General features: G+C 42.2%; 1 protein-coding gene across 1 annotated transcript in view; it reads right to left on the bottom strand.

Annotated features, from left to right (window-relative positions):
• PIK3C3 (phosphatidylinositol 3-kinase catalytic subunit type 3) overlaps positions 1-26,374 on the bottom strand; it is a 157,635-nt gene that overhangs the window by 78,926 nt on the left and 52,335 nt on the right. Inside the window, 7 exon segments of the mRNA XM_042452907.1 lie at positions 7,648-7,722; positions 9,510-9,594; positions 12,119-12,183; positions 12,534-12,603; positions 14,809-14,937; positions 21,119-21,213; positions 25,077-25,085. Of these exon segments, the coding sequence (XP_042308841.1) occupies positions 7,648-7,722; positions 9,510-9,594; positions 12,119-12,183; positions 12,534-12,603; positions 14,809-14,937; positions 21,119-21,213; positions 25,077-25,085 (528 nt within the window).

The following is a 26,374-nucleotide window of genomic DNA, read 5'->3' on the forward strand; positions in this document are numbered from 1 at the left end:
CCTGAAAAGCAGCGGATCGGGGCCTCAGCGGCTGCCGTTCTAGCAGCATAGGCCCTGATACACTGGGGAAAGGGGTGGGTGCAGCCTGCTCCAAATGGGCGGTCTATAACCTGCCTAAGGCCTCATTCACACTATGATTTAAACCGGTTTGCAAACCAAATGTGAATGAGTTTCTGATACCATTCCGGAGGGAGGGACAATGGGTAGAGGGTGGGCAGAGGGTTGGTACCCATCCCACCACAGGTCTTGGCCAAGCACCATTCCCCCCCCCCCCCCAGAGTTGCTGTGGGGCTGTCGGGGGGACATGGTGCGGTGTGGTTATTTTAAAAAAAAGGTTTTGTGACAGTTTCTGCAAACTGTCTCATTTGCATGGGTCCACGGGAGGGAGTCACAGGTGCCATGGTGGGAATTCTCCACTGAGATGCGTGAATCCATGGATGTTATGTGGGATTCTGCCCTGGGATGCATGGATCCATGAGTGTGATGGGCGATTCTCCCCTGGGATGCATGGATCCATGGGTGCCATGGGGGATTCTCCCCTGAGATGCATGGATCTGTGGGTGTCATGGAGGATTCTCCCCTGGAATGCATGGAACTGTGGGTGTTATGGGGGATTCTGCCCTGGGATGCATAGATCAGTGACTGTGGATTTCTATTTCCAGTGCAGCCAAGTGGACCCTTTAAATCACAATGCTCCCGATCAAACTGTGCAGCTGTTTTTTGGTTCTGCCAGAAATTTTTCCAGAGGTAGGGCAAGTATGTGTGGGGGGTGATCCTTGAAGGAGGAAGGTGCATGTGTGTGATCAGCTATTGTTCCCATAGAAATAGAAATGCTCCTGCACTCTCTCTGCTTCTAGCAGCCCATTTTCCCACACGGAGAGAAAGAGGAGGAGGAGGGTGTGCATCTTACACACACATACAAACACATACACACAGAGAGGCCCATGGAAACAGTGATAGCTGATGCCAGTGGCCACACCTCCGAGTGCTTGCATAATCAGAAACACACCCATGTGCATCATATGATTGACATTTAAAAAAAAAAAAAGAACTGGGATGGATCTAACACATCCAAAATTGAGAATCCATTTTGTTGTTGTGTAAAAGTAAGTGTGGACATGAACTCTGTTAAATTAACATGGAGGCATTTGGTAAAGGAAAATGTAGCATGAACTTCATTTCAGTTCAAATCTATTCTGCGATTCCAGATCTATTCGACTAAAAAATCGGTTGTTACTTTTTGTGAGTGTGAATGAGGCCTAACATCACATTCCCATGCCTACATTCATAAGCAAGTCTCGCTCGATTCAATCAGGACTGACTTCTATGTAATTGCAGCCTAGTATTATGTAACAGGCACACATCACCACAATGCTCAATGTTTTTGGAGCTGGAAAGCAAAAATTACCTATAAGCTCTCTGAGAGGAAAGCTTAGCAGGTGCACCTGTCAAAGTATTATACATGCTTACCTCTGAGTGCTCATCTTTAAAGCTCTCCCTGCTTTTCTTTCTCTTTTTCCTGCTCTAGACATACACAGCTGTTCTCCAGAAATCATCCAAGAGTCATTCATTCAGCTTTTTCATGCTCATTTACTGCCCCCTACAGTACTCTATGAGGCTTTCCAATGAAAACTGGGCTGATGACAAATTGTTACCAACCTTCATTATTGACACTCACGGTTTAATTACTAAGCCTGAAGGTTTGCTTCTTCATCCACTCCAGTAGTGTTTTTTTCCATCCAGTGGGTTTTCTCTTGACTCACACATATTTCCTATATAGCAGTTCCCTATCTTTTTAACCAGAGATGCCAAGGAATGAAACTTGTACCCTGTGCATGCAAAAATGCCAAGGAATCAATCTGGCACTTTCCACATACAGACATGTTCTTTAACACGGGGCTATGTGTTATCCCCTGAATATAAACTCATGTGTTTAGCAAAAACATGTTATTATGGACTGATACACTAGAACGCAACCAAGAAAAGGGGGCAATAACTAGTACCAAGTGGAGCTACTGAGAACCCTGTCTAAATAGCCTTTGGAGCCTAGTCTGCTACACAGAGAGAACATTTAAGTAAATATCACCAAACAGATTTTGGAGTCTCATGGTGTGCCACAATGATGGAGGTGATTTTCTTCCTTCTGCACCACAATAGGGGACCTTTTGACACTATACAATTGTAAGAATTATTCCACTAATTGCCATGACAACATCCTATGGAATCCTAGTATCTGCCATTTAGGGAGGGTCAAATCTGTCCTGAACTAGAAGACAAATTAACATTCAGCAAAGGGGCAGGGGCAGTAAGAGAGGGAAACAATACTACAGATGAACTGATTCAATCTAAGAAGCCATGGCTAACTGAGCTACCTGAGCTTGCAAGACCTGAGCAGGGCAGTTGACGACTAGAGCTCTTTGAAGAACCATATGCATTCTGAGGAAGTAGACTAAAGTCTACAAAAGCTCATGCTGCCAACTTCTTTCTTTCAGTTAGTCTCAAAGGTGCTACAAGATCTCCCTAGAAACAACAAATAGACACAGATATAGATTACCCTGATAAAGAGTCCTGGAGAGCTCAAAGACATTTACTTTGTGAATTTATAGTTGGCTCTGTTGAAAGTACAGTTGCCCCTTGGAACTTGTGGGAGATCCATTCCGGATCCTGCCACGAGTTCCAAAACTCATGCACATTCAAGCTCCATAGGCTTGAATGGGGCGCGTGCATGCAGGGCTCGCGCCTGTGGCACACACTCCATTGAGTTTAATGGTGGTCGCCCCTCTGCGGATGTTTAAGTCAGTAGATCTCAAGTTCACGGACTTGGAAGGGTGACTGTATTGTTCACCTGTGAGTTGCTTAGAGAGGCTGGCTAACCTTTTTAGAACAGGAACCTTTTGAAAAAGCAATGTAGACTGCTATTATATGCAACAGACCAGCATTAACAGGTGTTTTTTGGGGGGGGGGGGGGGGGTGGGGTTTAACCTTAGAAGACAAAAGGTAAGCAAACACTTTTTGCACATAACAATTAACGTCTGAAAAGTTCCCTAGGGGCCAGCTGAAGGTAGTTTGGGAGCTTGATTCATCTACTTAGGGCCACCAGTCAACCATCCCTACCCTATACAGTAGCCTTGGTCACCTAAATGTTAGAAATCTGAAATAAAGAACTATATTTATAGGACCAAAACACAGCTGCATTAAGGTCTGCTTAACACCATAATGGAAGATTCAGAGGAAAGGAAAGAATCTCTTTGTTCAATGTGAATGTGATTATGGGCAATATCAATCTAATTAACTAGTACTAATAAATGTTTTTAAATACGCACTGTATTTGGAATGCAGTTGAGTGTATAATAGCTGCTAAATCTCATAAAAGTCTCTTTTTTGAAGAATGACACAAAGATATAATTAAGAGATCCTGAAAGTGCTTTTGTGATGTATGTGTGTGTACATGCCTGCAAAGTGCCAATTAGCTACATTATTTTATAAAGAACAAATTAGAAGTTTTTTAAAAGATACTAGCTTTACTCCATTTGTTTCAGGAGATTTATTTTCTCCTTTTCATCTGCCAACTTTGTGGCAGTTTAAAGCTTAGAAAAGTTGGTTTGAATGGTTTAAAGAAAGCAATCAGATTGTTACTACAATTTTATTTCTATTTTTTTAACAAGCATAATGAACTCACTTTTATGTATACTTGTATTTATATTATACACACAGTAGGTGAGATGTAGAAATATGAAAAGCGAGAGTGCTACACTGATATATTTTGAATCTACACTGTAAGAACAAGGCAAATTGACACCACTTTAAGTGCTGTAACTCTATCCTATGGAATACTCGGATTTGTAGTTTCACAAGGTCTTTAGCCTTCTCTGCCAAAGAGTGCGGATGCCACACAAAACAACAAATCCCAGGATTCTGGCTATGGCAGAGATTACCAACCTGAACAGTCCCTGGATGAAGCACCCAAGTTCTGAATGCCAGCCATATTGGCCGGTCACCCAGTTAGTCATCAACAAGGGAGACCTTCCTAGGGAACCTCTCCCCCATTACCTTGTGACATAAAGAGAAATCTGTCCTTGGCTGGACTCAAAGGTTGTTGCCTTTCCCAACTTCTACATCGCACAGAACTTAGGCTGAAGATTTGCCCTTTATCAGATGTCTATGGGTGCGCCACAAAGACATTTTCTTTATTAAAAAAAAAAAGCAGAACTGCACACATCACCAATGATCCCATCTGAGAATCTACAAGCTGTCCCATATTTCATGAATCAAATGCTGTCAGTCACAAATTGCTTGACTCCTGGGAACATAATGCCTGGTGGGAACAAATTATTTTTAATAAATGAACCTTCTAAGCCCTGCCCCCTATGTAGAAATCCCCGTTTTACTTTTAAGTGGCCACATTTACCTTCCAATATGCTAGGTATGGGACCATGCCAGCTCATAATTAGAGGGGATACAAATTCAAGTGGATTACCTATATGAATGAGAGATTTATGGATTGTTATTGCATTATCATCAAGTATAATCTCACAATGAGCACATGCATGTGAATAATAGCACTTCGGTGAAAGTGCCAAGTATTTACATCTAAACACCAACAGAGCTGGGGTCAATGGAGCTTGAGTATAATTAGACTCCTCCTTGTGTCACTGTTAGCCCCAACTCAGAACAATCAGTCCAAATGTGGGGACAGATTTCTGCAGGTACAAATTGACAGGTAGAACAGTGGTTATATGCAGCTCAAGTCTGTGGTGCTCATTCAAACAGCCCAGAAACCTCTCTGGATGCTTTCAACACACTAGTCAGCACAACAGAGATCTAAGATAGGGCTGGACACTTGACATGTTCTGGGAGACCAGGGTAATTTTTCCATCCTCATAATTCCCTGGGGAGGCTGCACTAGCTTCTCTGAATGCAAACAAATGTGATTAGAATGTCACTTAATTTTTTAAACCAGTTTAAAAGAACATGTTTTTTTGCTAAACAAGCAGTGTGTAGAGGAAAATCATGCCTCCGGAGGCACAATTCCTGCATGCATAGAAGAGAAACTCAATGCCTTTTCTAGGAGAAAGAGTAGGAGGGTCAATCAGTGGGCCCAGTATCTGCATCCCTTCCTTTCTTCCTGCCCATTATTCATTTTACCTGTAGCACTATTAGGCATTCATAATAGGATGTGATGCAAGATTCAGGCCTCCATTCTCCGCTGCTCTCCATAGATATAAATGTTTCAGCTTCTAGATTTTTCTGGGCTCCACCCAGCTGACTTGCCTCTTCAGACTTTCACTTTCCACACCAGATATCATTTGCAAGGAACAATCATTGGTTTGAATCCAGCTGGAGTGTTACAAATGTGTAAAGTGCCCTACACAGAAGTGTTGGCCAGCATCGACTTAAAGTACTACAGGCAGAGTTATACATGTGGTGTTACTGCACATGGATACACATGCCCAAGTAGCTGTGCATTTGGTTTCACATTTGGGTATGCATTGGGAAATAGAAAGAATATTGTCAGGAAACAGCATAAAGTGAAACCTAAACTGATTGGACTTCACAGTTCTAAACCTATTCAGCACATAATCTGTAAAAAAATTTCATTGAAGAAAATGGCCTTTCCTTTGCAGGAAATATTTTCTGTACATGAATACCACATATTTTGCACAGAATGAATCCTGAAATGCAAACACTCTTTGAAAACTTCAGATTTCAAATATTTTCTCAGTGTGAAGAAAATTGTGAAAATGGCTTGTAGTGTTTTTTTAAGAATACAGTTAGTGAAGAATTGCATCCTAAATTTGTGCAATACTGCCGGTGATCGCCTTGTGATTCTCTTCTGCCCACTTCTGTTTGAGTAGGAGTGGGACCACATGAGGGCAGCTATCTCAATGCCACCATCCATTGATTTGAATTCCCCTCTCATAGCAACACAATGGGACATTGCTGGGAGTCCACATGCACTTTCCGCCTTTGACGCTACAGATACTTTCCTCCCCCACCCCAACACCGGTGAGGGGATGAAACAGCGCAAAAGGCACATGAAAGGAGTGTAAGAAAAAAGAATTACTTTAAAGGAAAATTGTTATTCTAAGCAAGACATCTACATTAGCAAAAAGTATCTCTCTTCATGAAAGCGCCCCTTCCCTTCAGGCAAACCTAGTACAGTCACCCTTCTGTATCCACAGATTCTGCATCCATGGATTCCACCATCCATGACTTGAAATTTAAGAAGAATCCCAAAATCTTGATATTGTCATTTTTATAAGGGACACCATTTTACTACACTATGGTATATAATGTGACTTGAGCATCCACAGATTTTGGTGTCCATGGGGAGGAGGGATCCAGAAGACCCGAGCAGATAACAAGGGTCTACTTTAGTTATAAGTAACAGATTAGTCTAGATGATTTCAACCAATGTCACCAAAATAAACATAATCCTTGATGCAACTAAGCTAAACGCTTCCTAGGTACTCACAATACAGATGTGGTTTGTAGTCCTTGTTATTCACAGGGATAGCTAGGAGTCTGGATGTTTTTATCTAGTCTGAACCAGCTTCCCCCAAGCAGGACAGGAACCCTTGCCCCCAAGAATCCTTTTGCATGTCTAGAATGTCACACCTTGTGGTCACCTGAAGCTTTTATAACTTTTTTTCACAAGAATCTCAACGCTTGTGCTTCAGCTCACCTGGCCATCTCATTGGGCAATTGCTCTCTCATCACCTCTGAACTCTGATGCTCTTCTCATGCTGACCCACAATAAAATGCAACTTAACTTCATCACATCATTAACCCTTTGTTACCTGGAAGGAAGGGTACTCTTGTAGCTGTGCTGCCCAGATAATGGGAGGACCCATTATCACACTGTCATTCAACAGAAATGCACCAGAATCAATGTACAGTGCGCCTGCGTCATACGTGGGTGTGTTTTATGCATCTTCCAGCATATGCTGGAAGCCGCGCCAGAAGGAAGGGAGCCACGCACCAGAAGAAAGCAATGGTGCACGCTCCCGTGACATGCGCCCTGCGCCACTGCCACACCGCCGTGGGCACGAGCCCCATTTATTTGAATGGGGCTTGAGCATCCATGTTTTTTCCCTTACGCTGGGGGGGGGGGTCTGGAACGGATCCCCCGCGTAAGAGAAGGGACGACTGTATAACTCCATATGCTGAGATACATGCTACACAACCAAGTATAGGTCCTTGGCCAATATATTCTTATTGAATATATTCCAGTTTTTACCCTCAATGAAATGGGAGCAATTACTATTAATGTAAAGTCAAACTTAGTGAGGTAAATGGTACCAGAAGCAATTTTTATTTTAAAAATAATAAAACAACACTGCATAAATGGTTCTAGAACTGTAATTTTTTGAGGTGGAGGGAGAGCAGTCTACAATATAGTATCAAACAGTTTTAGAAAATATTAGTTTGTTAAACCTGAAGGCAAAGTCTTGCTCATTACATATGCACATAACACTTAGCTACTCTTCTCACTGTGCAGTTCACTGCATCAAATATTATTTTACAGTATAATGATTTTGGCAAATGATTTCATCGAGGCTTGTGTGCCCCAGGTATAGAAAGAGAAACAAAGAAAATATTTTCTTTCCAAGACAGAGACACTGGTAATAGAAAATGTTTCATTACCTGTCTTGGTGAGCAAAAGGTTGTCCAAATGTCTGTCTCCAACACCGAGGATGTATGTTATTACACAGTACCCAGCTAGAAATAAAAAAACCCAACTCATTATCAATTTATACAGGTTCTCTAGAACTTAATAAATCAGATCAGTTCTGCACAAAGCTCTTAGTTCTACTTGTAATTGTGCACCTATTTGCAAGTTGACCAAAATAGTAAGGACTGTGGACATTAGGATTTAGGGTCATGTACTTTATGTAATTTACTGGAAGTTCTCAAACAGAAATTGGATGGCCAGCTGTCAAAGATACTTTAGGTCCTTTTCTCAGCTACATCCCCTTCACAGGCACAACCATTGGGAATAAAGCACAGGACCTTCTTGGTGCCTACTGTCAGTCTTGGCTTTTGATATTGTATTTCTCTACTGATTTTTTATCTCTTGCATTTTTAATGTATTTTTTTGAAGCAGTTTTAGATTTTTAAGATAGTTGATAACATTTATTCCCAATAAGGAATCCTGGGAGGTTTAGGCCTTTATTCTGTTGTGTATGATTTACTTGAAATGTTCTGGAGAAGAGGACTATGGGTACCATGGACTGATAAAAGACAAAGGAATTGTTTCTAGGTCAAATCAGACCTGAACTATCACTGAACTCCAAGATGACTAAACTGAGGCTGTCATACTTCAAACATGCAATGAGATACTGAAGATTTTCAGACCAGCACTTAAGTGCTGGTAAAACATTGCTAAATCATTAAAGAAGCATGTGTGTGTGAAAGCCTGATGCACTTCCTAAACGTCCGGGGATTGTCGGCCCCCATCCAGCGTCCCTGAATCATTCAGGGAGAGGCAAATTCCTATGAATGGAAACTTTGCATTCATAGGAATTTGCCTCTTCCTGAAGTATTCAGGGACGCTGGAGGGGAGCCGACGATCCCCTAATGTTTAGGAAGTGCATCAGCTTTCACACACACATGCTTCCTAAACGATTAAGTAAAGTTTTACCAGCACTTAAGTGCTGGTCTGAAAATCTTTGATGTCACTCATTAGAAAACAATAATGCTGACTAAAGTAAAAGGCAGTTGGAAAAGAGGAAGAGGAAAAGAGGTGGTTTGGCTCAATTAAGGAAGGTGCAGTTTTGAGTTTGCAAGACTTGAACAGGGCAGTTGATGAAAAGGCCTTTTACAGGGCTCTTGCTTATAAGGTTGCCATAAGTAAAAGTCAACAAAAAAGTCAATACACACCACAACAAAAACATCTTGTTGTCCCTCCCTAATAGAGCAGATCCATTAAATCAATGGGTCTAAAGGTGCAACGACACTGTGGAAATAATGCAGTTTAATTGCTATGGCTCTGATATACAGAATCCTGAGATTTGTAGTTTTGTGAGGCACCAGCACTCTTTGGCAGAGAAGGTTAAAGACCTTGTAAAACTACAAATCCTAGGATTCCATATGATGGGGCTACAGCACTTAAAGTGATGTCAAACTGCATTATTTCTAAAAGTGGCATAGTGTTTTGAGTGTTAGATTATGACTATAGACACCAGGATTCAATTCACAGCTTGGCCATGAAACCCACTGGGTGACCTTGGACAAGTCACATGCTCTCAGCCTCTGGGGAAGGCAATGGCAAACCCCTTCTGAACATATCTTGCCAAGAAAACCACATGATAGGTTAGCCTTATAGTTGCCATAAGTCATAAAGGACTTGAAGGAACACAATACACTTAGAAGCATACCATATGCCACGTATTGTTTCCTTACATTGAACAGTTAACCCAGTAGGTTTACTCTTATGGGGACTAACTTTCAGGATTACGACCTTACTCGGAAAAACTTAAAATTAACGTGCTTTAGACATCCCTTACCACAGCTTTTGACATAAGTATCCATCACCTCTGCGCTTATTCCATGGGGCCCAGTTTCGCTGGGTGCATGTTTTCGGAAGAAGTTCTGAAAGAACATCATTGGAATGTTTATTTCTTCTCCTAGTACAGAACTCTGGAAGAATCTCCAAGGTCTGGCTGAAAACATGAGCTATTGGTGGCCTTGGAAAAATCTATTAGCATATACTTTTCCATTAAGAGTTTTGCCCCCTCCTGCCCTGTTCTTAAAAGGAGGCCAATATTTAGTGCTGAAATGGGTTATTTCTTTTCTTTTCCTTTAAGCAGATAACATTAAGCATTGAACAATCAAGCAAATTACATTTCCTTTCTTTACCACTACCCAGCAACACTTAAATTTATATCTGATCGAATTTCCTTAACCTTCGCCGCCAAGAGATTTAAAATCACTTTGCATTACACATACTCAAGAGCCCTTCTTTTCTTTAAAAATAATCCCATCCTGTTGGATTTCAAAATGCAGAGTTATTGCATAATTACGGAGAGTGTTAAATGCTTCAGAAGCAGATATATTTCTTTTGTGCCTGAGTTGCAAAATTTAAATAGCAATTCAAAGCAATTGTGAATGAAGATACATGAAACAAATTACAAAAAATGCATTAATTTATTTTATTTGGGGGGAGGAGGAAATGGCCTTCGGGGTTGGAACTTGAATTCCAGCTGTGAATTGGCCCAGAAATTATATTAAGGATGAAAGAGCAAGAGAGCCAGTGTGGTGTAGTAGTTTGAGCACTGGACTATGACTCTAGAGACCAGGGTTCAAATCCCCTCAGAGCAATATTCCACCCTAAAATAAATGTGAACCATTAACAATTTTTACATAAGAAATTTCCCTTGCCTATGTCCCTTTTACACTACATAGTTATATAGCATTATGATCCTATTTTAAATGGCACGGTAGAATTCTGGGATTTGGAATTTAGGAGTATTTAGGGGTTTTTTTTCATGAGAGCTCATGTAGTGTAGTGATTTGAGTTTTAAACAATGACTTTGGAGAAAAGGGTTCGAATCCCCACACAGTTATGGAAACCCACTGTGTCACCTAGGACAAATTACACATTCTCAGACTTAGATGAAGACAAAGGCAAACCTCCTCTGAATAAATTCTGCCAAAAAAACCGCCTAAAAGGGTTGTCTTATGTCTGATGGCTAACCTATGGCACGCGTGCCAGAGTTGACACATGACGTAATTTCCCTCAGTACACAGTGGAGAAGGAGGGAGAAGGGGTGCACAGCTGTTCCACCTCCTTCCCAACTCTCCCCAGCCTCCAGTTGACTCTCTGGAGGCAGCTGAAAGGTGGGGACAGCGTGGGGGAGGAGCAGGAAGAGGCGTGACCTGTTCCTCTTCCTTCCCGACCCTCCTTGGCCTCCAGTTGCCTCTCTGGAGGCAGCTAAAGGCCAGGGATGGTGCAGGGGGATCCTCCCTGGCTTCCAGCTACCTCTCTGAAGGGCGGGGATGGTGTGAGGGGAGGAAGAGGTGAGTGCCTGTTCTTCCTTCTTCCCGAGTCTCCCTAGACTCCAATTGTCTCTCCGGAAGCAGATGAAGGGCATGGATGGTGTGGGGGGAGCAGGAGGAAAAGGCGAGCACCTGCTTCTCTTCCTTCCCAACCCTCTCCGACCTCCAGTTGCCTCTTTGGAGGCAGCTGAAGGCTGGGGACGGTGCATGGGGACCCTTCCTGGCTTCCAGCTGTTTCTCCCGAGGCAGCTGAAGGCCAGGGATAGTGCTTGATGAGGAGGAGGCATGCCTATTCCTTCCCCCCTCTCTCCCCCCAGGCCTTCACCTGTCTCTAAAGAGGCAGCTAAAGGCCTGGGAGGGCAGGGGAAAGAAGTCCCATTCTGGAAGTCCCACCCTTGGAGGGTGGAAGTCCTGCCCCTGGCACCAGCTAACACCCAGTGCTGGAACACCTTTTGATTTGGGCGCTCGGCCCATAAAAGTTTCTCCATTACTGTCTTAGGCTCTGTTCTCCTGTCATTCAGGACACAGAAGAGTGGTGTTTGCAACCAGAGTGGTGTTTGCAACCACCTCCTGCAAGCAATCGCTGTTGTGTGGAAAAAATGTGACATGAATCCTGTTTCTGACAGTCACACTGGATATTTCTTGCAGGAGGAGGTAGCAAACATCAGTGTCCTAGTCAACAGGCAATCACAGTTGCCAATACCCAGTAAGGCAAGATTGGGGCTGTGAGGGAGGTCAGGCCAGGAAATGCTACTTAGTTAAGGGTGTATCTACCTTGCAGAATTAATTCAGTTTGACACCAATGTAACTGCCATAGCACAATGCTATGAAATTTTGAGATTTGTAGTTTTGTGAGATTAGTTTTATCATTTAGTCTTCTCTGTCAGAGAGCTCTGGTGCCACAATAAGCTACAAATCCCAGGATTCTGCAGGATGGAGCCTATGGCAGTTACAGCTGTGTCAAACTGCATTAATTCTGCAGTATCAACATGAAAAGAATTTGACATTTTCCACTGAACTCAGTGCCAGTCTAAGTGACCACTGAATTGTATATCCATGACCACTGTCAACAAACACACAATCTCACACACACACACACACACACACACACACACACCTGTATACTTTCTTCAGTAGCCAGAACTTCTGCCACGGGAACTGACTGAATGAACTGCATAAAACCTGAGGGACAAAAAAAGAGAGAAAGGAAAGGAAAGCATTAGAAAACTACATGCAGGATTAATATGGCTCAAGAGTTCATTTGTCAAACTGATGATTTATACAAGGATCTGTTTGTTATTTCATATTGTAATATCCCTCGTGCCTTTAATGACTATTACCACAGGCAACGGAAATAAAAACAGGAACTACTATATACTGCACTTCCAGCAAGGCAATTAGGAGGTAACAAAAAGATAGCTTTTTGGATACCATAGTCTTATTCGGTAAGAAGTGTGCAGTAATCAGAACATTTAGGAAATGGCATGGCATAAACATAATGGCTCCTCCAACAAGACAAAGAGCAGACTCACCATGTTTTGTACTAGTAGCCAAGACTTTATAAGGAGTCAGCTTCAAATCCAGATTCTCCTTCCTTAAGAGCTATTGAAAAGACAAGATGTTGAAGGTTATGGCCAAAAATTAAGGAGGTGTTAAAAAATGGACTATGGTAGTTTTGCTCGCCTACAATTTAGTGGCTACAATGGAAGTACAGAGAGGAGGATGAGGTCGGGGGAAGCTTAATTTGCACGAATTTATCGTACTAAGAGGTATGGAGTACAAAATATATATGAGGAGAGGCTGGAGGAGCTGAGCATGCTCAGCTTGGTGAAAGAAGACTGAAAGGTAAAATTATCACACTCTTTAAATACTCAAAAGCATCCTGAAAGAGAGGGGGGGAAAGGCTTGTTCTCTGCTGCCTCAGAGGGCAGAATTAGGTCTAGGTTACAAGAGGATAGATTTCGATTGAACATTAGAAGGAACGTCTTGATAGTGAAAGAGTACAGGAAAGGAACTAACTGCTGAGAAAGGTAGTGGGGTCTCCATCTCTGGATGTCTTCAGAAAAGGACTGGGTAGCTACCTGCTGGGGATGCTCTAGCTAAGTGGTTCCCAAACTTTAGACCTCCAGATGTTTTGGACTTCAGCTTCCAGATTTCTTGGCTGTTGGCCAAGCTGGCTGGGATTTAGGGGAACTAAAGTTCCCAACATCAGGAGGACCAAAGTTTAGGAAACACTGCTTTTGCTGAAGATCTTGCATTTAGCAGTGGGTTGAACTCAATGACCTATAAGGCCACTTCCAACTCTAAGATTATATTATTTTTCACATTTTCTGACTTTTTAAAAAAATGTTGGAGTCTCAGACCAAAATTGACAGCAGTGAAATCTAAGCATCTTGCTCCCATGTCATTGTAAGAATTACTGAACAGATACTGCAAGCAATCAGAAGATAACATTTGCGACTGTCAGTAAAGCAGGAATCTGGGGATATCCAAGGCCAACAGGGTCCCATCTGTTCTTATTAAGCTGCTAAGAGTCTGGCCTGATTCATCAAGTCTGATGAATTCGCTCAAACACAAATTGATCTCTTCTTTCTGACTGCTTCCAGACTACAAACCTTCACATCAGCACCCTAATCCCAGATCCTTATGTGACACCCAACAGCTGTGTATACAGCTTGGCCCTTCAGTTTAGCAGAGCCAAAGCTTTCCAATCCATGTTGAATTGTGTGAGAAGTAAGGCGAAGAGGGTGATGGAATCTCTATGGGCATATTAGTGCTCCTGCATTAATCTGTGCTTGGACAAAATTGGTAGGATAACCCAAAATGATTACAAAAAGTAGTGTTGCCTTGATAGAAAACAGCTGAGGGGGGAGCTCTGGTGACAGGGAAGGAAGGAAAGCTTGTGTTTCACAGATCTCTTATTCAAAAAGGCAATAAATAAGCATCTGAAACCCTCCACATACAAACCATCCCCCAACAGAGCCCCTTTTCATCTTTTTTCTTGCAGTTGGTTCTCTATATCCACAGATTTTTAATCCACGGATTCAATCATCCATGTCTTGAAAATATTCAAAAACAATATAAATTCCAAAAGCAAATCCATCAGAGGAAGTAGTCTTTTGCCTATGAAACCTCATGCTGCCAATTTCTTTCTTTCATTTAGTCTCAAAGGTGCTACAAGATTTCACTACATGCTGATTATACAGACTAGCATGGCTATATCTTTGAATAAATTCCAAAAGCAAACCTTGTTTTTGCCATTTTATGTAAGAAGCACCATTTCATTATGCTACTGTAGTTAAAGGGACCTGAGCATCCACGGTTTTTGGTATCCACAGGCAGTCCTGGAACCAACCAGGGGATACCAAAGGCCTGATGTGTTCTCTTTCTTGCTGTTACCAGTTACTGTCCCAAGATTTGAATTTCCACTTTTATTTCTAGCCCAAGTCCTTTGCTGACTTTTATCATTTGAATTCTCCCACTCTCTGAGAATCACCTTATTCTATGCCTCACCAGGTTAAAGAGACTGAAGAGTAACAAAAGCTTATGCTAGAAATGTATTTTGCTCAGTTAGTCTCAAAGGTGCTATAGGATTGCTTCATGTCTTTTTTTTATTATGGAACAGATTGACATGGCTATGCCTTTGAAAATGGTTTAGTGTGTAAGCCAACCATTATTATTCTCCATGATGCAATTAGTTAACTTTTAAGCTGATAAAATATAAAATACAACCAGAGCATTTTTTTAAATTCCCATATATACATAGACTTATATATAAAGTGTTGCTCCACTTAACAACATTGTCACCTTGTCCATGAGTGATATGATCTGGAGAATTAGCTGATCTTGACGTAAATCATCCCCATGTTTAAATATTACAGGATACTTGCCCCCGTCTTCGGTCTTGAAGAATAACTGGGCTGGCATTAGAGCACTCTGTCGGAGGGGAAAGCAAAATAAATACACAAATGAACAAAAAGGAGGAGGAGGAGGAGGAGAAAGCAGAAAGTAATTGGCATGTAGAGAAAGTAAGTTTTGTCAGCTAAGATTTTGTCCTCTCCAGTGTCGGTGTACTATTGATACCCAATACCAAACTAACATAAAACTGTTCTTTTTTGTCTGAAAACTTTAAAGTAGCCTCTTCCAAATCTGGGCCTCAGTTGTTGATGGACTCCATCTGCTATCCTCCAAACTAGTCCAGAGCCAGAGATGGTAGGAACTATAGTCAAATGTCAGGAGAGACACAATTAGGAAAGATTGATTTAAATGATAGGTTCATACACAGTATGATACCCCCAAAAGAGAAAGCTACAAGGAGGAAGGAAGAGGATATATATACCCATATAATCAAGCTCACACACTTAACTAGTTCTCCATGTTGGTTGCCATTGTTCCTCAGGCTGCTGCAAAACTTAAGAAGGCCCTCCAAGAATCTTTCTGAATCCTTTTTAAATTAAGCAGGAAAGATGGGGCTGAAAGAGAACTCCAAATTCAGTCCAGAAATCTGTACACACCAAGATGTCCACACAAATTCTCTCAAGTCTGATGGAGACACCTCAGTCACTCTGTAGCTGAGAAGTAAAACACCTGCTTTACATGAAGAAGGTTACAGATTCAATACCTGACTTCTCCAAGCAAGGTAAGAAAAAGACTAACCTGAAACCCTGGAAAATTATTCTCAGCTAGTGTTAATGAATAGAGCTCTATGCTCTATGACAAGGATAAGAGCATAATACAGGAGTAAGAAGAAATAAAAAGACGATGGAGCGAACACACAGAAGATTTATACCAAAGAGATGAGAAAATGCATGCAACATGGAACAAAGAGCCATATGAAAATGAACCCCAAATTCTACAAAGGGAAGAAAAAGATGCAATAAAGGAAATAGGAAAAATAAATCACCAGGAATGGATGATATCCCAATTGAACAATGCATACAGACAGAAACAACTCCAGTGTTAATTAAAATATGCCAACATATGGAAAACAAAGAGATTGCCAACAAACTGGAAATGATCAATATATATCCCAATACAAAAGAAAGGAGATATAAAAGAATGCAGCAATTATAGCACCATAGCATTAACCTTACACACAAGCAAAATTATGCTTAAAATTCTGCAACACAGACGCCAACCATACATGGAGTGAGAAATTCCAGAGGTGCCAGCAGGATTCAGGAAAGGAAGAGGCACCAGGGACCACAAAGCAAACATATGATGGCTAACTGAGTACTTCAAAGAATTCCAGAAAATAAAAATTATCATGTGTTTCATAGACTACAGTAAAGCATTTGACTGCATAGAGGGAGATCAGGCAAAGCTACTTTCTATCACCCTGCTTGTTCAACATATGCCAAAAACATCATAAGAAAAGCAGAGCGAGAATCAGAAGGAGGAGGAGTGAAGATAGGAGGAAGGAACATCAACAACCTAAGGTACACAGATGATACCATAATAAATGGTGGAAGGCGTCAAGACGCTAAATTCAATCTATTTTTTTTATAATTTTATTTTGCATTTTCCTACACATACAACACATATAACGAACAACACATAAAGACATTACAAAGGTGTATCTTGTAGCAATATAAAAATAACTTACAGACCATCTAGCTTGAGTACCTAAATTCAATCTAGACAATGAGGAATTGAAATGTTACAGATTCCTGTACTTAAGGATCAAATATTGACCAGAATGGTGTAATCAGAAATAAGATTAGGAATGGGAAGGGCAGCTATGAAAAAACAAGAAAAGCTCCTCAAGTATAAAGATATATAACTGAGCACAAAAGTATAAATGTCCAAGCCATTCTATACCCCATTACAATGTACAGACGCAAGAGTTGGACAATAAAGAAAGCAGACAGAAGGAAAATCAATTCATTTGAGATGAGGTGCTGGAGAAGAGTGCTTAGAATACCATGGATGGCCAAAAAGACAAACAAATGGGTCCTTTGAACAGATCAAGTCAGAGATCTCATTAGAAGCCAAGGCGGGTTACACACCGTCATGAAGTACGGAGTCAGTCCGTACTAGGGTTAGGAAGGTGCTGGCTTCCGCACCCCCCCTAACCCTAGTACGGACTGAGTCTGTACAAATGGTGGCTCCCCTTCCACATGGGGGCCGCATGACGATGTCACGACCGCGCCGCCTCTATACGGGTGGCGCGGGATATGACGTCGTCGTTCCGCGCCAGGGCGCTTAGTGCGCCCTTTCCGCGGACCAGGAAGGAGCTCCGTTTTGGAGCTCCTTCCTGGTTGCGGCACCGCTTTGCATCGCTGGGTACAGCCTTCAGATGGCTGCGCCCAGCGAAGCAAGGGAGAAAGGGCCAAGCGCCCTTTTCTCCTCCTCCCACTGCCACGGGTGTCCTTGGGGCTTGAAGCCCCAAGGACACCCCTTTTCAGGCTGCGGGGATGAGCGTTTTGCCGCTTCCCCGCAGCCTGAAAAGCGGTGGATCGGGCCTCAGCGGCTGCCGTTCTAACAGCTTAGGCCCCGATACACTGGGAAGGGGCGAGTGCAGCCCGCCCCAAATGGGCGGTACTGTAACCGCCCAACATAATAAAATTGAGACTGGTGTATTTTTGGGCCACATAATGAGAGGCATGATCACTGGAAAACACAATAATGCTTGAAAGGTAGAGGGTAGAGAAGAAGAGGGAAGACTGCATGTCAGATGAGGACTTAATCGGGGGGACGGGGGCATGGGCTTCCAGGAACTAAGTAGAGAGATGAAGATAGGGGGTTCTTGAAGGTGTCTCTCCACAGGTTGCCATGAGTAGAAATCAACTTGAAGGCAGAAACAACACAAAAAGTGTTAATGAATGGTGTTTTAAAATCATGCATATGTTTTTGCAGGCCCATAAGCGTCAAAAAAGGACATTTTTAACTCCCAAATGCCCACTAATGGCTTCTAGTGGGCATTTTTACTACTTTGCTGCCCCTTAGGCCACTTTTTGGTCCAGAATGGGACAGGAACAGGATGTGATTTCCTGATGAAAAAAAAAGGCTCTCCAGGACCTAAAATGACCTAAAGAGCAAAAAACAAAACAAAACCAACAAAATAACCAACAAAATAATAAAATAAAAAAAATTGGGGCAAAAATGTCCCCAGAGACTCTTTGAGGCATACGTAGCCAGAAAAGGTTTGATGTGTGTGTGTGGGTGCGTGCACGCGGCATGTGTGGGGGTACAGTGACCTTCAAGGTCTCCTGGGAGATATTGTCTGCCTTTGCCTCTTGTAATTTTTTCTTCTAATCATCATAAAGCACTTACACTTGTTAATACATAAAATACTCCACTCATTCTTATCAACTCTCGTCTCAATGGAATAACAAAATCACAAATGTGAGGAAGCTTTCTAAGGTTCCGAAATATAAATGCCCTGGTTCCATGTTAAGGGAAATGTCTGGGACGGACTAATGTGGGAAGTGGTATGGCCCTCCAGATATTGGTGGGACTGCAAACTCCCAGCAACCCCAGGCAACACAGACAATGATGAGGAATGCTAGCAGCTGGAGTTCAACAGGCATATGAAAGGCTTGTGTACAAATCCCAACCCTTCCATAGCCCAAGGCCTACTTCTGTAAATGGATCTCTGTGCTGCTTTTTATGAAAAGAACACCGGAAATCATTAAATTTCTGTATCTGTCTTCAAATATCTCAGCACCACATAAAGGGCAACAACAAAAATAATTGAAACGGAAGAGAAGAGGAAAGGAAGGAAGGAAATGCCTTAGTCCATCTTCTAAACTTAAGAATGCTAAGGGAAGGATAACATAAAGCAATTAGTCTCTCCTCCCTAAGTAATTAGTGAAGATGGCAATGCTATTTAATGCCCTTTCCGAAAGACCTAATTTGTTTAAGTTGGCAATTTGTCCTCATAAAGAGGAAAGAAAGAAAAACAATTGGCCTCTGAAATAAATATAGGTATCTATGTTTACATTACCCAGTCTCCTTCTATCTGCATCTTACAATAAAAAATGGAAAATCAGTGTAAGAGGGAAAGATCGGCTCACACATTTAGCTAGACCACTAAACCTTTCAGACAAGTGGATGTACAGAGAGATCACTTTTTTAAGGTAAAGGTTGATTATTTATTATTATTAATTATTATTAAACTTTCTTATATGAAGGCGCTGAAAATTTACACAGCGCTGTTACATTGCATATCTTTTTAGTTAGACGGTCCCTGCCTCAGGCTACAATCTAAAAAAGACATGATTACGAAAGGAGAAGGGGAAGGTGACGAGAAAGGGTAGAGGTCAAGCAAGTTTCCTCTCAACCTCCGAGGACTGGACCAAGGAGATGGACTGAGGGAGGAGCAAGTCTTCATAATGAATTGGTTAATCAGTATAACAGGGAAATACATTAATCACAAAGTAGGATAATACATTAACTTCCTTATATACAATTCTGAAATACACAAATGATAAAAAAAAAACTACACTGGTACCCGGGATACGAATGCGCCGCCTTACAGAAATTTCGGGTACGAAAAAAAATCCATTCAAAAAAACTGTTCCGGGTTACGAAGTTTATTCGGGTTACGAAAAATTTTGTTGCTTTTCGGCGCTATTTCACACGAAATCGCGGCTTTTCCCCATTAAGCGCCTATGCTTTTTAGCCTTACGAAGTATTCAGGGTTACGAAAAGCGCGGCGGAGACGAATTAATTTCGTAACCTGGGTTAACCCTGTTACTGTATATGTTAATGTGTAAGTCTAAGGAAATTTTAGCAAAAAATTGACCTAAAAAAATCTGAGTCGATTACTTACCCATGGGTCAATTAAATGTAAATACAGTGGACCCTCACCTTAACGTGGAGGAAGGAACCGTTCCAGACACCCCGCGCAAAGGGAAAATACTGTGTACAGTCCGTCATTGATTAAGCGGGGATCAGTTCCAGATTCTGCACGTAAGGAAAATTCCGACTATGCTCGACCCATTGGAAACAATGGTGGCTATGTGTGCGGCGTTGCGGCGGCGGGTGGGGCGCGTGGGGTTGCACGCGCCCATCACTAATGAATGGACGTGCCACCCCTTCCGACTGGCGGCTTGAGCGTTTATGCTCAGGCGGTAATGGCGCAGTGTGTGTGTATGCTCATGGGCCCCATAGAAAACAATGGGGTGTTGAAGAGTGGCGGTTGGCACACACGCCATGTTATATGTCATGTGGGTCGCATAAGCAGGAGCGCGCATATATGAGCCACGTATGGCAACGGGACACTATTGTCTGTACTGTACTTTAACTCTTATAAAAGAAATGAACTATCCCTGGTGAAAGGCAAGAGTAAAATCTGTTCCTGGAAGCATGACCCTTCTTCTATTTTCTCAATCCATCAATCTTTAGTGTGAGCTTCAACAGTATGCTATAGAATTTTGTAAAAATTCTTTGGCATTGTTTCCTTTGCTCATCATTAGATCCTGGATGGCCCCTAAGTTGTACCTTATAAGCCTATCCGTAGTAGATTCATATCAAAAATCCATGATTTGGCCCAAAAACCTTGCCTTGATTCTATACATTGAGGTCAGGCTTATAGGTGAGTAATATACGGATAAAACTTTTTTTCATAGGTGGCTGATGCACATTTGCTTTCTGAATGGTTCGGCATTATACACAAATATTGTCTCATACAAAATATTAAATATTACTTAGACAAAATTACCTTCAGCTCATAAGGTGCTGTATGTGAAACATGTTTAGATTTGGATCCCATCTCCAAGATAGGCTCATTATGGACATATATGCGAAATTAGATTATCAAAAAACGCAAAAAATAAAATAAATAAAATCTAGAATCCCAAACACATTCTGGTAAAAAAGAGGGAGAACACATTAACAGGTGGGATTGATCATTCATGGAAAGCCATGGCCCTGAGCGGGTGGTGCTGATAAGTGGGGTCTTGGCTGTCTCCATCCATAGCAAAATAAAAAACAGATATACATACTGTCGTGTTTATTTAAAATCAGAGCAATTTATCAGGAGTCTCTTGCAAAAGGCAATAGGGTCTGCAAGTTTAGAAATATTCAAGGGAATAATAATCTGCATAAACAAAAAAAACCCATATTTTGAAAAGTAGAAAAATGGGCTAGAGTGGAAATTAGTGACAATTACCTTGAACAATGTAGCTTTCTCCGGGATATTCCTCTAATATTTTCACTGTGGTTCAGAGTAGGCGAGTGGAATGTGCTCAATATCTGATAAATTCACTTCATATGTCAGCCAGAAGTGCTGGAGGTCTCTCATTCATAGAAGTGGAGTGGGACAAAAATGATGAAAACAACAACCAACAAACAAAACAACCCTTCAGTGCTTAAGGAATATTAAAACTAAATTATTATCCAAGCTCACTGGCTTGTCTAAACACCAACCAACTTGTTAAACATATATGCCCGTAACTGTCCCCAAAAATCCTTATTGCTCAAAAACAATCGCAGGGATCAACTAGTGCAATCCAGAAATTCCATATAAATTCTGATAACTGCTGTATAGCTTTCCCTTCCATCTTACTATTCCAAAAATTCAGTGGGAAAAGCTAAAGAGCTGCAGAATGAAGGAAATCAATCACCACGCCCGAGCTTCTTATCACCATGATCATTACTGATACTTTTCTCAGTGCTGCAAGAAGATATTCAGAGATGACAAAGGCGGGAGGGCAGCAATACCAAGTACCACAAGAGAACAAAAATAGTCAATAGAATTACTCTTAGGTAAGGTCTCACTTTCTTAGTGTGTTGTGTGGGGTTTTCAGGCTATGGGGGCAGCAGTTCGAGAAGAGGTGAGTCCTGACGTAGGCCTGACGAATGAATAGGAAATCACTCGCAACCTAAACTTAGGGTCACACGAGATAACTACCACTATTGCTATGCCAGCATTCTCTGAAGATGCAGCCACAGATGCTGGTGTAAGGTAAGGAATAAACTCTTCTAAGGAACAGGGAAGCATGGCCAAAAAACCCCACAAAAAACTATGGATGCCACCAGAGTAAAGCCTTTTGAATTCACACTGGAAAGCTAACTTTTGTTCTTTTTTTAATATGTAAAATTTCTAATTCACACAATAGCAAAGATATATGCTTTTAAAAAAAAAAAAAACATGTGAATGAAATAATAATAATAATTATTAATTATTATTATATATATATAATAACAACAGCATTCCAAAATTAGATCACAGCAGTGTTACAGCAAGAGAAGTGATAAAACTAATTTAAAAACACCGACATAAACACGTTACAGTTATACAGACAAAATAGTAACATCCATTAGATATGACAAACTAAAAAAACTTACAGATAATTAAAACCACAAAAAAAAGCTAATAATTCCTGTTAAGGTGTGGGATTCTAATTAATCATTTATATTTCACCTTGAATACTATTTTTTTCCAACTAGAGCAGACCTACTAAAATCATTGGGATGTACCTACAAATGTGACTCAGCATTTCAACAGTTATTCAATGGGATGAATTTCATTTGGGATAGGCAATAGAATTCAGGCCGTTTCCCATGTGTATACCCATGCTTATACACTTATTATGTTGTTCCTTAAGAATTGATGAAAAATAAGAATTCACAGCAGGCTTTAGTGCACTAAAGTGAGGACAATTAACTTCCATGTCCAGAGATTAATAATTTAAGGGCTTTTTTTTATTAATTTACAAGTAATTACAGTATTTAATTGGTCATGTGGGAACCAATGATACGCAAGGAATAGCCTTCAGATATTACATAAGGGATATTATGAGGCTTTGGGTAGAAGTTGAAAGAGGTAGATGCACAGGTTGTCATCTCCTCATTTGCTCCAGTCGAAGGGCATGGCACAGGAAAGGGGAAGAGAAGTAAAATTAGCGGATGTAAAGAAACTGTGACTGCTAGATGGATAGCAGCAAATGACGATTTGGATTCTTGGACCATGAGTTTGCGGTTCATGAGGAGGGGACTTCTGGCAAGGGATGGGTTGCATCTCACGACCCAGTGGTCAAAAACATTTTTGCCAATAGCCTCAAGGAATTTGATAGGAAGGCTTAAACTGAGTATGGGGGAGAGGGAGACAGTATTCTGGAAGGCCAAAAGCTGGAGAATATTAGTCAAACTGACAGAGGAGGGAACAAGACAAAACAGTGCAAGGACCCAACTTAGGGAGGCAAAAGAACTTGACACAGCAGCAAGTAAAGGGAAAATGGTCTTAGATGTCCTCTACACTAAATGCACAGAGCATGGGGGGGGGAATAGCTAACGATTGTGAAATTTCAATCTAGTACAACAAAGACAAATATGATATAATAGGCATCAATTGAAACCTGGTGGGATGAGTCTCATGATGGAATGTGAATAGAGAGGGTTGGTATAACCTTTCAAGAGAAAAAAGGCCAAACAGGAAAAGGAGGATGATAAGGATGGATAGCCCTATATGTCAGAGATATTTACACCAGGGAAGAGATCCAGGACATCAATCCTGGAAGCCAAGGTGGAGAGCATCTGGATAAAAAATTAAAGGGACAGGGAAAAAAACAAGGTAATGTTATGGGGGAGTCTACTACAGACCCCCAAGTCAGACGGAGGAATGGATGATGCCTTTCTAAGAACATATGACAAAAACTCAGAAAGGAGAGATGTAGTAGTGATGGGTTGACTTCAAATACCCATATGTGTGGATGGAAGCCAAACTCAGCAGATCTCAAGGTCTAGTAAAATCCTCACTTGCTTGGATACAATTTCATGGTCCAAAAAGTGGAAGAGGCAAACAAGGGGAATCAGCTATTTTAGATTTTGATCTAACCAACAAGGATGACTTGGTTAATGAAGTGCAAGTGGTGGACCTTAGGTGGAAGTGACATGTTCTCCTGGAGTTTGTTATACAATGGAAAGGAGAAGCCAGGCATAGTCAGACATGCATTTAGATTCAGGAGAGCGGATTCAGTAAACTTAGAGAAAACTGGGGGCGGTATCCCCGGTCAGGAATCCTAAAAGAGAAGGGAGTTCAGCTGGATGGCGTTTCCCAAGGGAGATATGAAGGCACCACTTAAAACAGTGCCAGTGAGGGAAAGAAACATGGGATCGGTGTCGTCAAGAACCCAGATGGATGACACAGGAACCTTTCAGCTCAGTCACAATGTTTTAAACGGAACATGTATACGAAATGGAAACAATGGGGGGAATTACCACAGCGGAATTCAAAACAAATAGCTAGCCAGTGTAACGATATGGTCCGAGAAAAAGCCAAAGCACATAAGAACTCAGGTTGCTAGAGAGGTTAAGAACACCCAAAAAGGCTTTTTTGATAGGGTCCGCATGCAAACGGAAGAAGACGTAAACGGTAGGGCCACTGCATGGCGAATGATGGCACAATGCTACACAGAAGACAGAGAAAGGCGAATTACTCAACACCTTCTTGCTCAGTCTTCTTTCTGAAAAGCAAAGGGTGCTTAACCTGAGGATTAATGAGCAGATGGCCAGAATAGGTGAATTCAGCAGGAATAAGTAAGAGATCGCACCGGAATACCTGGTAAACCTAAATGGAATTTAATTCCAGGACCCGTGAGTACCTCCAAGGGTATTACAAGAACTGGCAATGTAATATCGGAGCCATTGGCCTAAATCTTGAAAACTCCTGGAGAAACAGGAGAGATCCCAGCAGATGGGCGGAGGCAAACGTTTGTTCCCCATCTTCACAAAAGGGGCAAAAAGAGGGATCCCAACAATTATCATTATTTGTCGACATCAGTACTAGGAAACGCTTGGAGCAGATCATTAAACAGCGAGTTTCGTGAACATCTAGCACGCATGCCATAATCACAAACAAGTCAAATGGGTTTCAGGAGAAACAAAGTATGAGCCAAATCTAACTCTTCTTTGATAAAAATTTACCAGCTGGTAGATGAGGGCCTGCTGTGGCAACTAGTATACTCTATGATCTCCAGTCAAGCGCCTTTGACAGGCGTTGGTTTCCCCATGACATTCTCACCAAACAAGCTGTAAAATGTGGGTGGTGGACAAGGCACACCCGTTCAGTGGATTTGTACTTGGTGGCCCGCCGACCCCAAAGGGTTGCCCACCCCTCAACAAGGCACCCTTTTCATCTGGAGAGAAGTAACCCCCGTGGACGCGCTCCACACGGGCTCTTCCTGGGCCAAGTACCTGTTCAACAGTCACGTATGACAATGCTTGGAAGGAACCAACAAATGGGGGACCACCCAGTGGGGGGACATCCTTATCAAACTTCGCACCGATGACAATAACTTGCGGGATGCAACATAGAGGACAGTATCAAACTAATCAAATGCCCCAGCATAGCTAGACAGTGTGGAGCTCAACCCGATGCCATTCCAACAGCCCGCGAAACACACACACCGCGGTATGCACTCTCGGGCGGCAACTACACACAAACTGCACACACACCCCACGCAAACACGACATCTAGGCAACGGGAGACACTGCGCTAGCAACGCGAGACAAACCTGTCAACAGGCGATCTGCACAGGAGTACACGGCCCAGATAGACACCCACACACACACACTGAAGCCACCGGCGATGCTGCAGCTACACAAGACACCACAGCGATCATATAGGCCACACCCAATAACCCATAGCAGTCTTCTTCTCTCGACATCCCGCGAAACCCCACAACAGCATACCACAGAAACCAATAAGTGCCATCCATACTTCGCCCTGTCCACGGCACCACCTCCATGCTGCCAATACTAACCCACCCTGACGTCCCGTCTCTCGCACCAAAAAAAACTAGTATACCAACCATGGCACAACCAGCAACCAACCAATCTCTACACAACCATCACCCGGACACCCACACATTAGCGCACAATGGCAGCGTCACTCCCACATAACGGACGGGGAGCACTAACATGACCGCTGAACAAGGCCACCAGTGAAACCCACCCGCCCCCCCACATCCCCCCATAGCACACGCGCACACCCGAAACCCCCCCACCCCTCCACACACAGCAGCAGACCACCACCACACCACGCCGGGAACACAACACCCACAACACCCCCACACAACCAGCGCGCCCCACCATACGAACCACGCACCCCCCAGCCCAGCACACACACAAAGACACACAACACAACACACAAACACAACAACCCCACAAACACAACCAACACACACACACCCCAAACATCAACAACACTCCCCCACACACAACACATTACTCCCAACCATCAACTCGCAACCAACACTACAACGCTAAGAATAGACATCACACTCACAACAAGAACCTCAAGCACTACACACTCCAACCCCAACAACCCTGTCCACTACAAACAAACAAATAGACCACAACGACACCCACCAAACAGCAATAACCCAACAAACACCGAAACGACAAAACATACAAACCAAACCCA

The sequence above is a fragment of the Sceloporus undulatus genome, chromosome 2, assembly GCF_019175285.1.
Source record: "Sceloporus undulatus isolate JIND9_A2432 ecotype Alabama chromosome 2, SceUnd_v1.1, whole genome shotgun sequence".
In the NCBI taxonomy this organism is placed as follows: Eukaryota; Metazoa; Chordata; class Lepidosauria; order Squamata; family Phrynosomatidae; genus Sceloporus; species Sceloporus undulatus.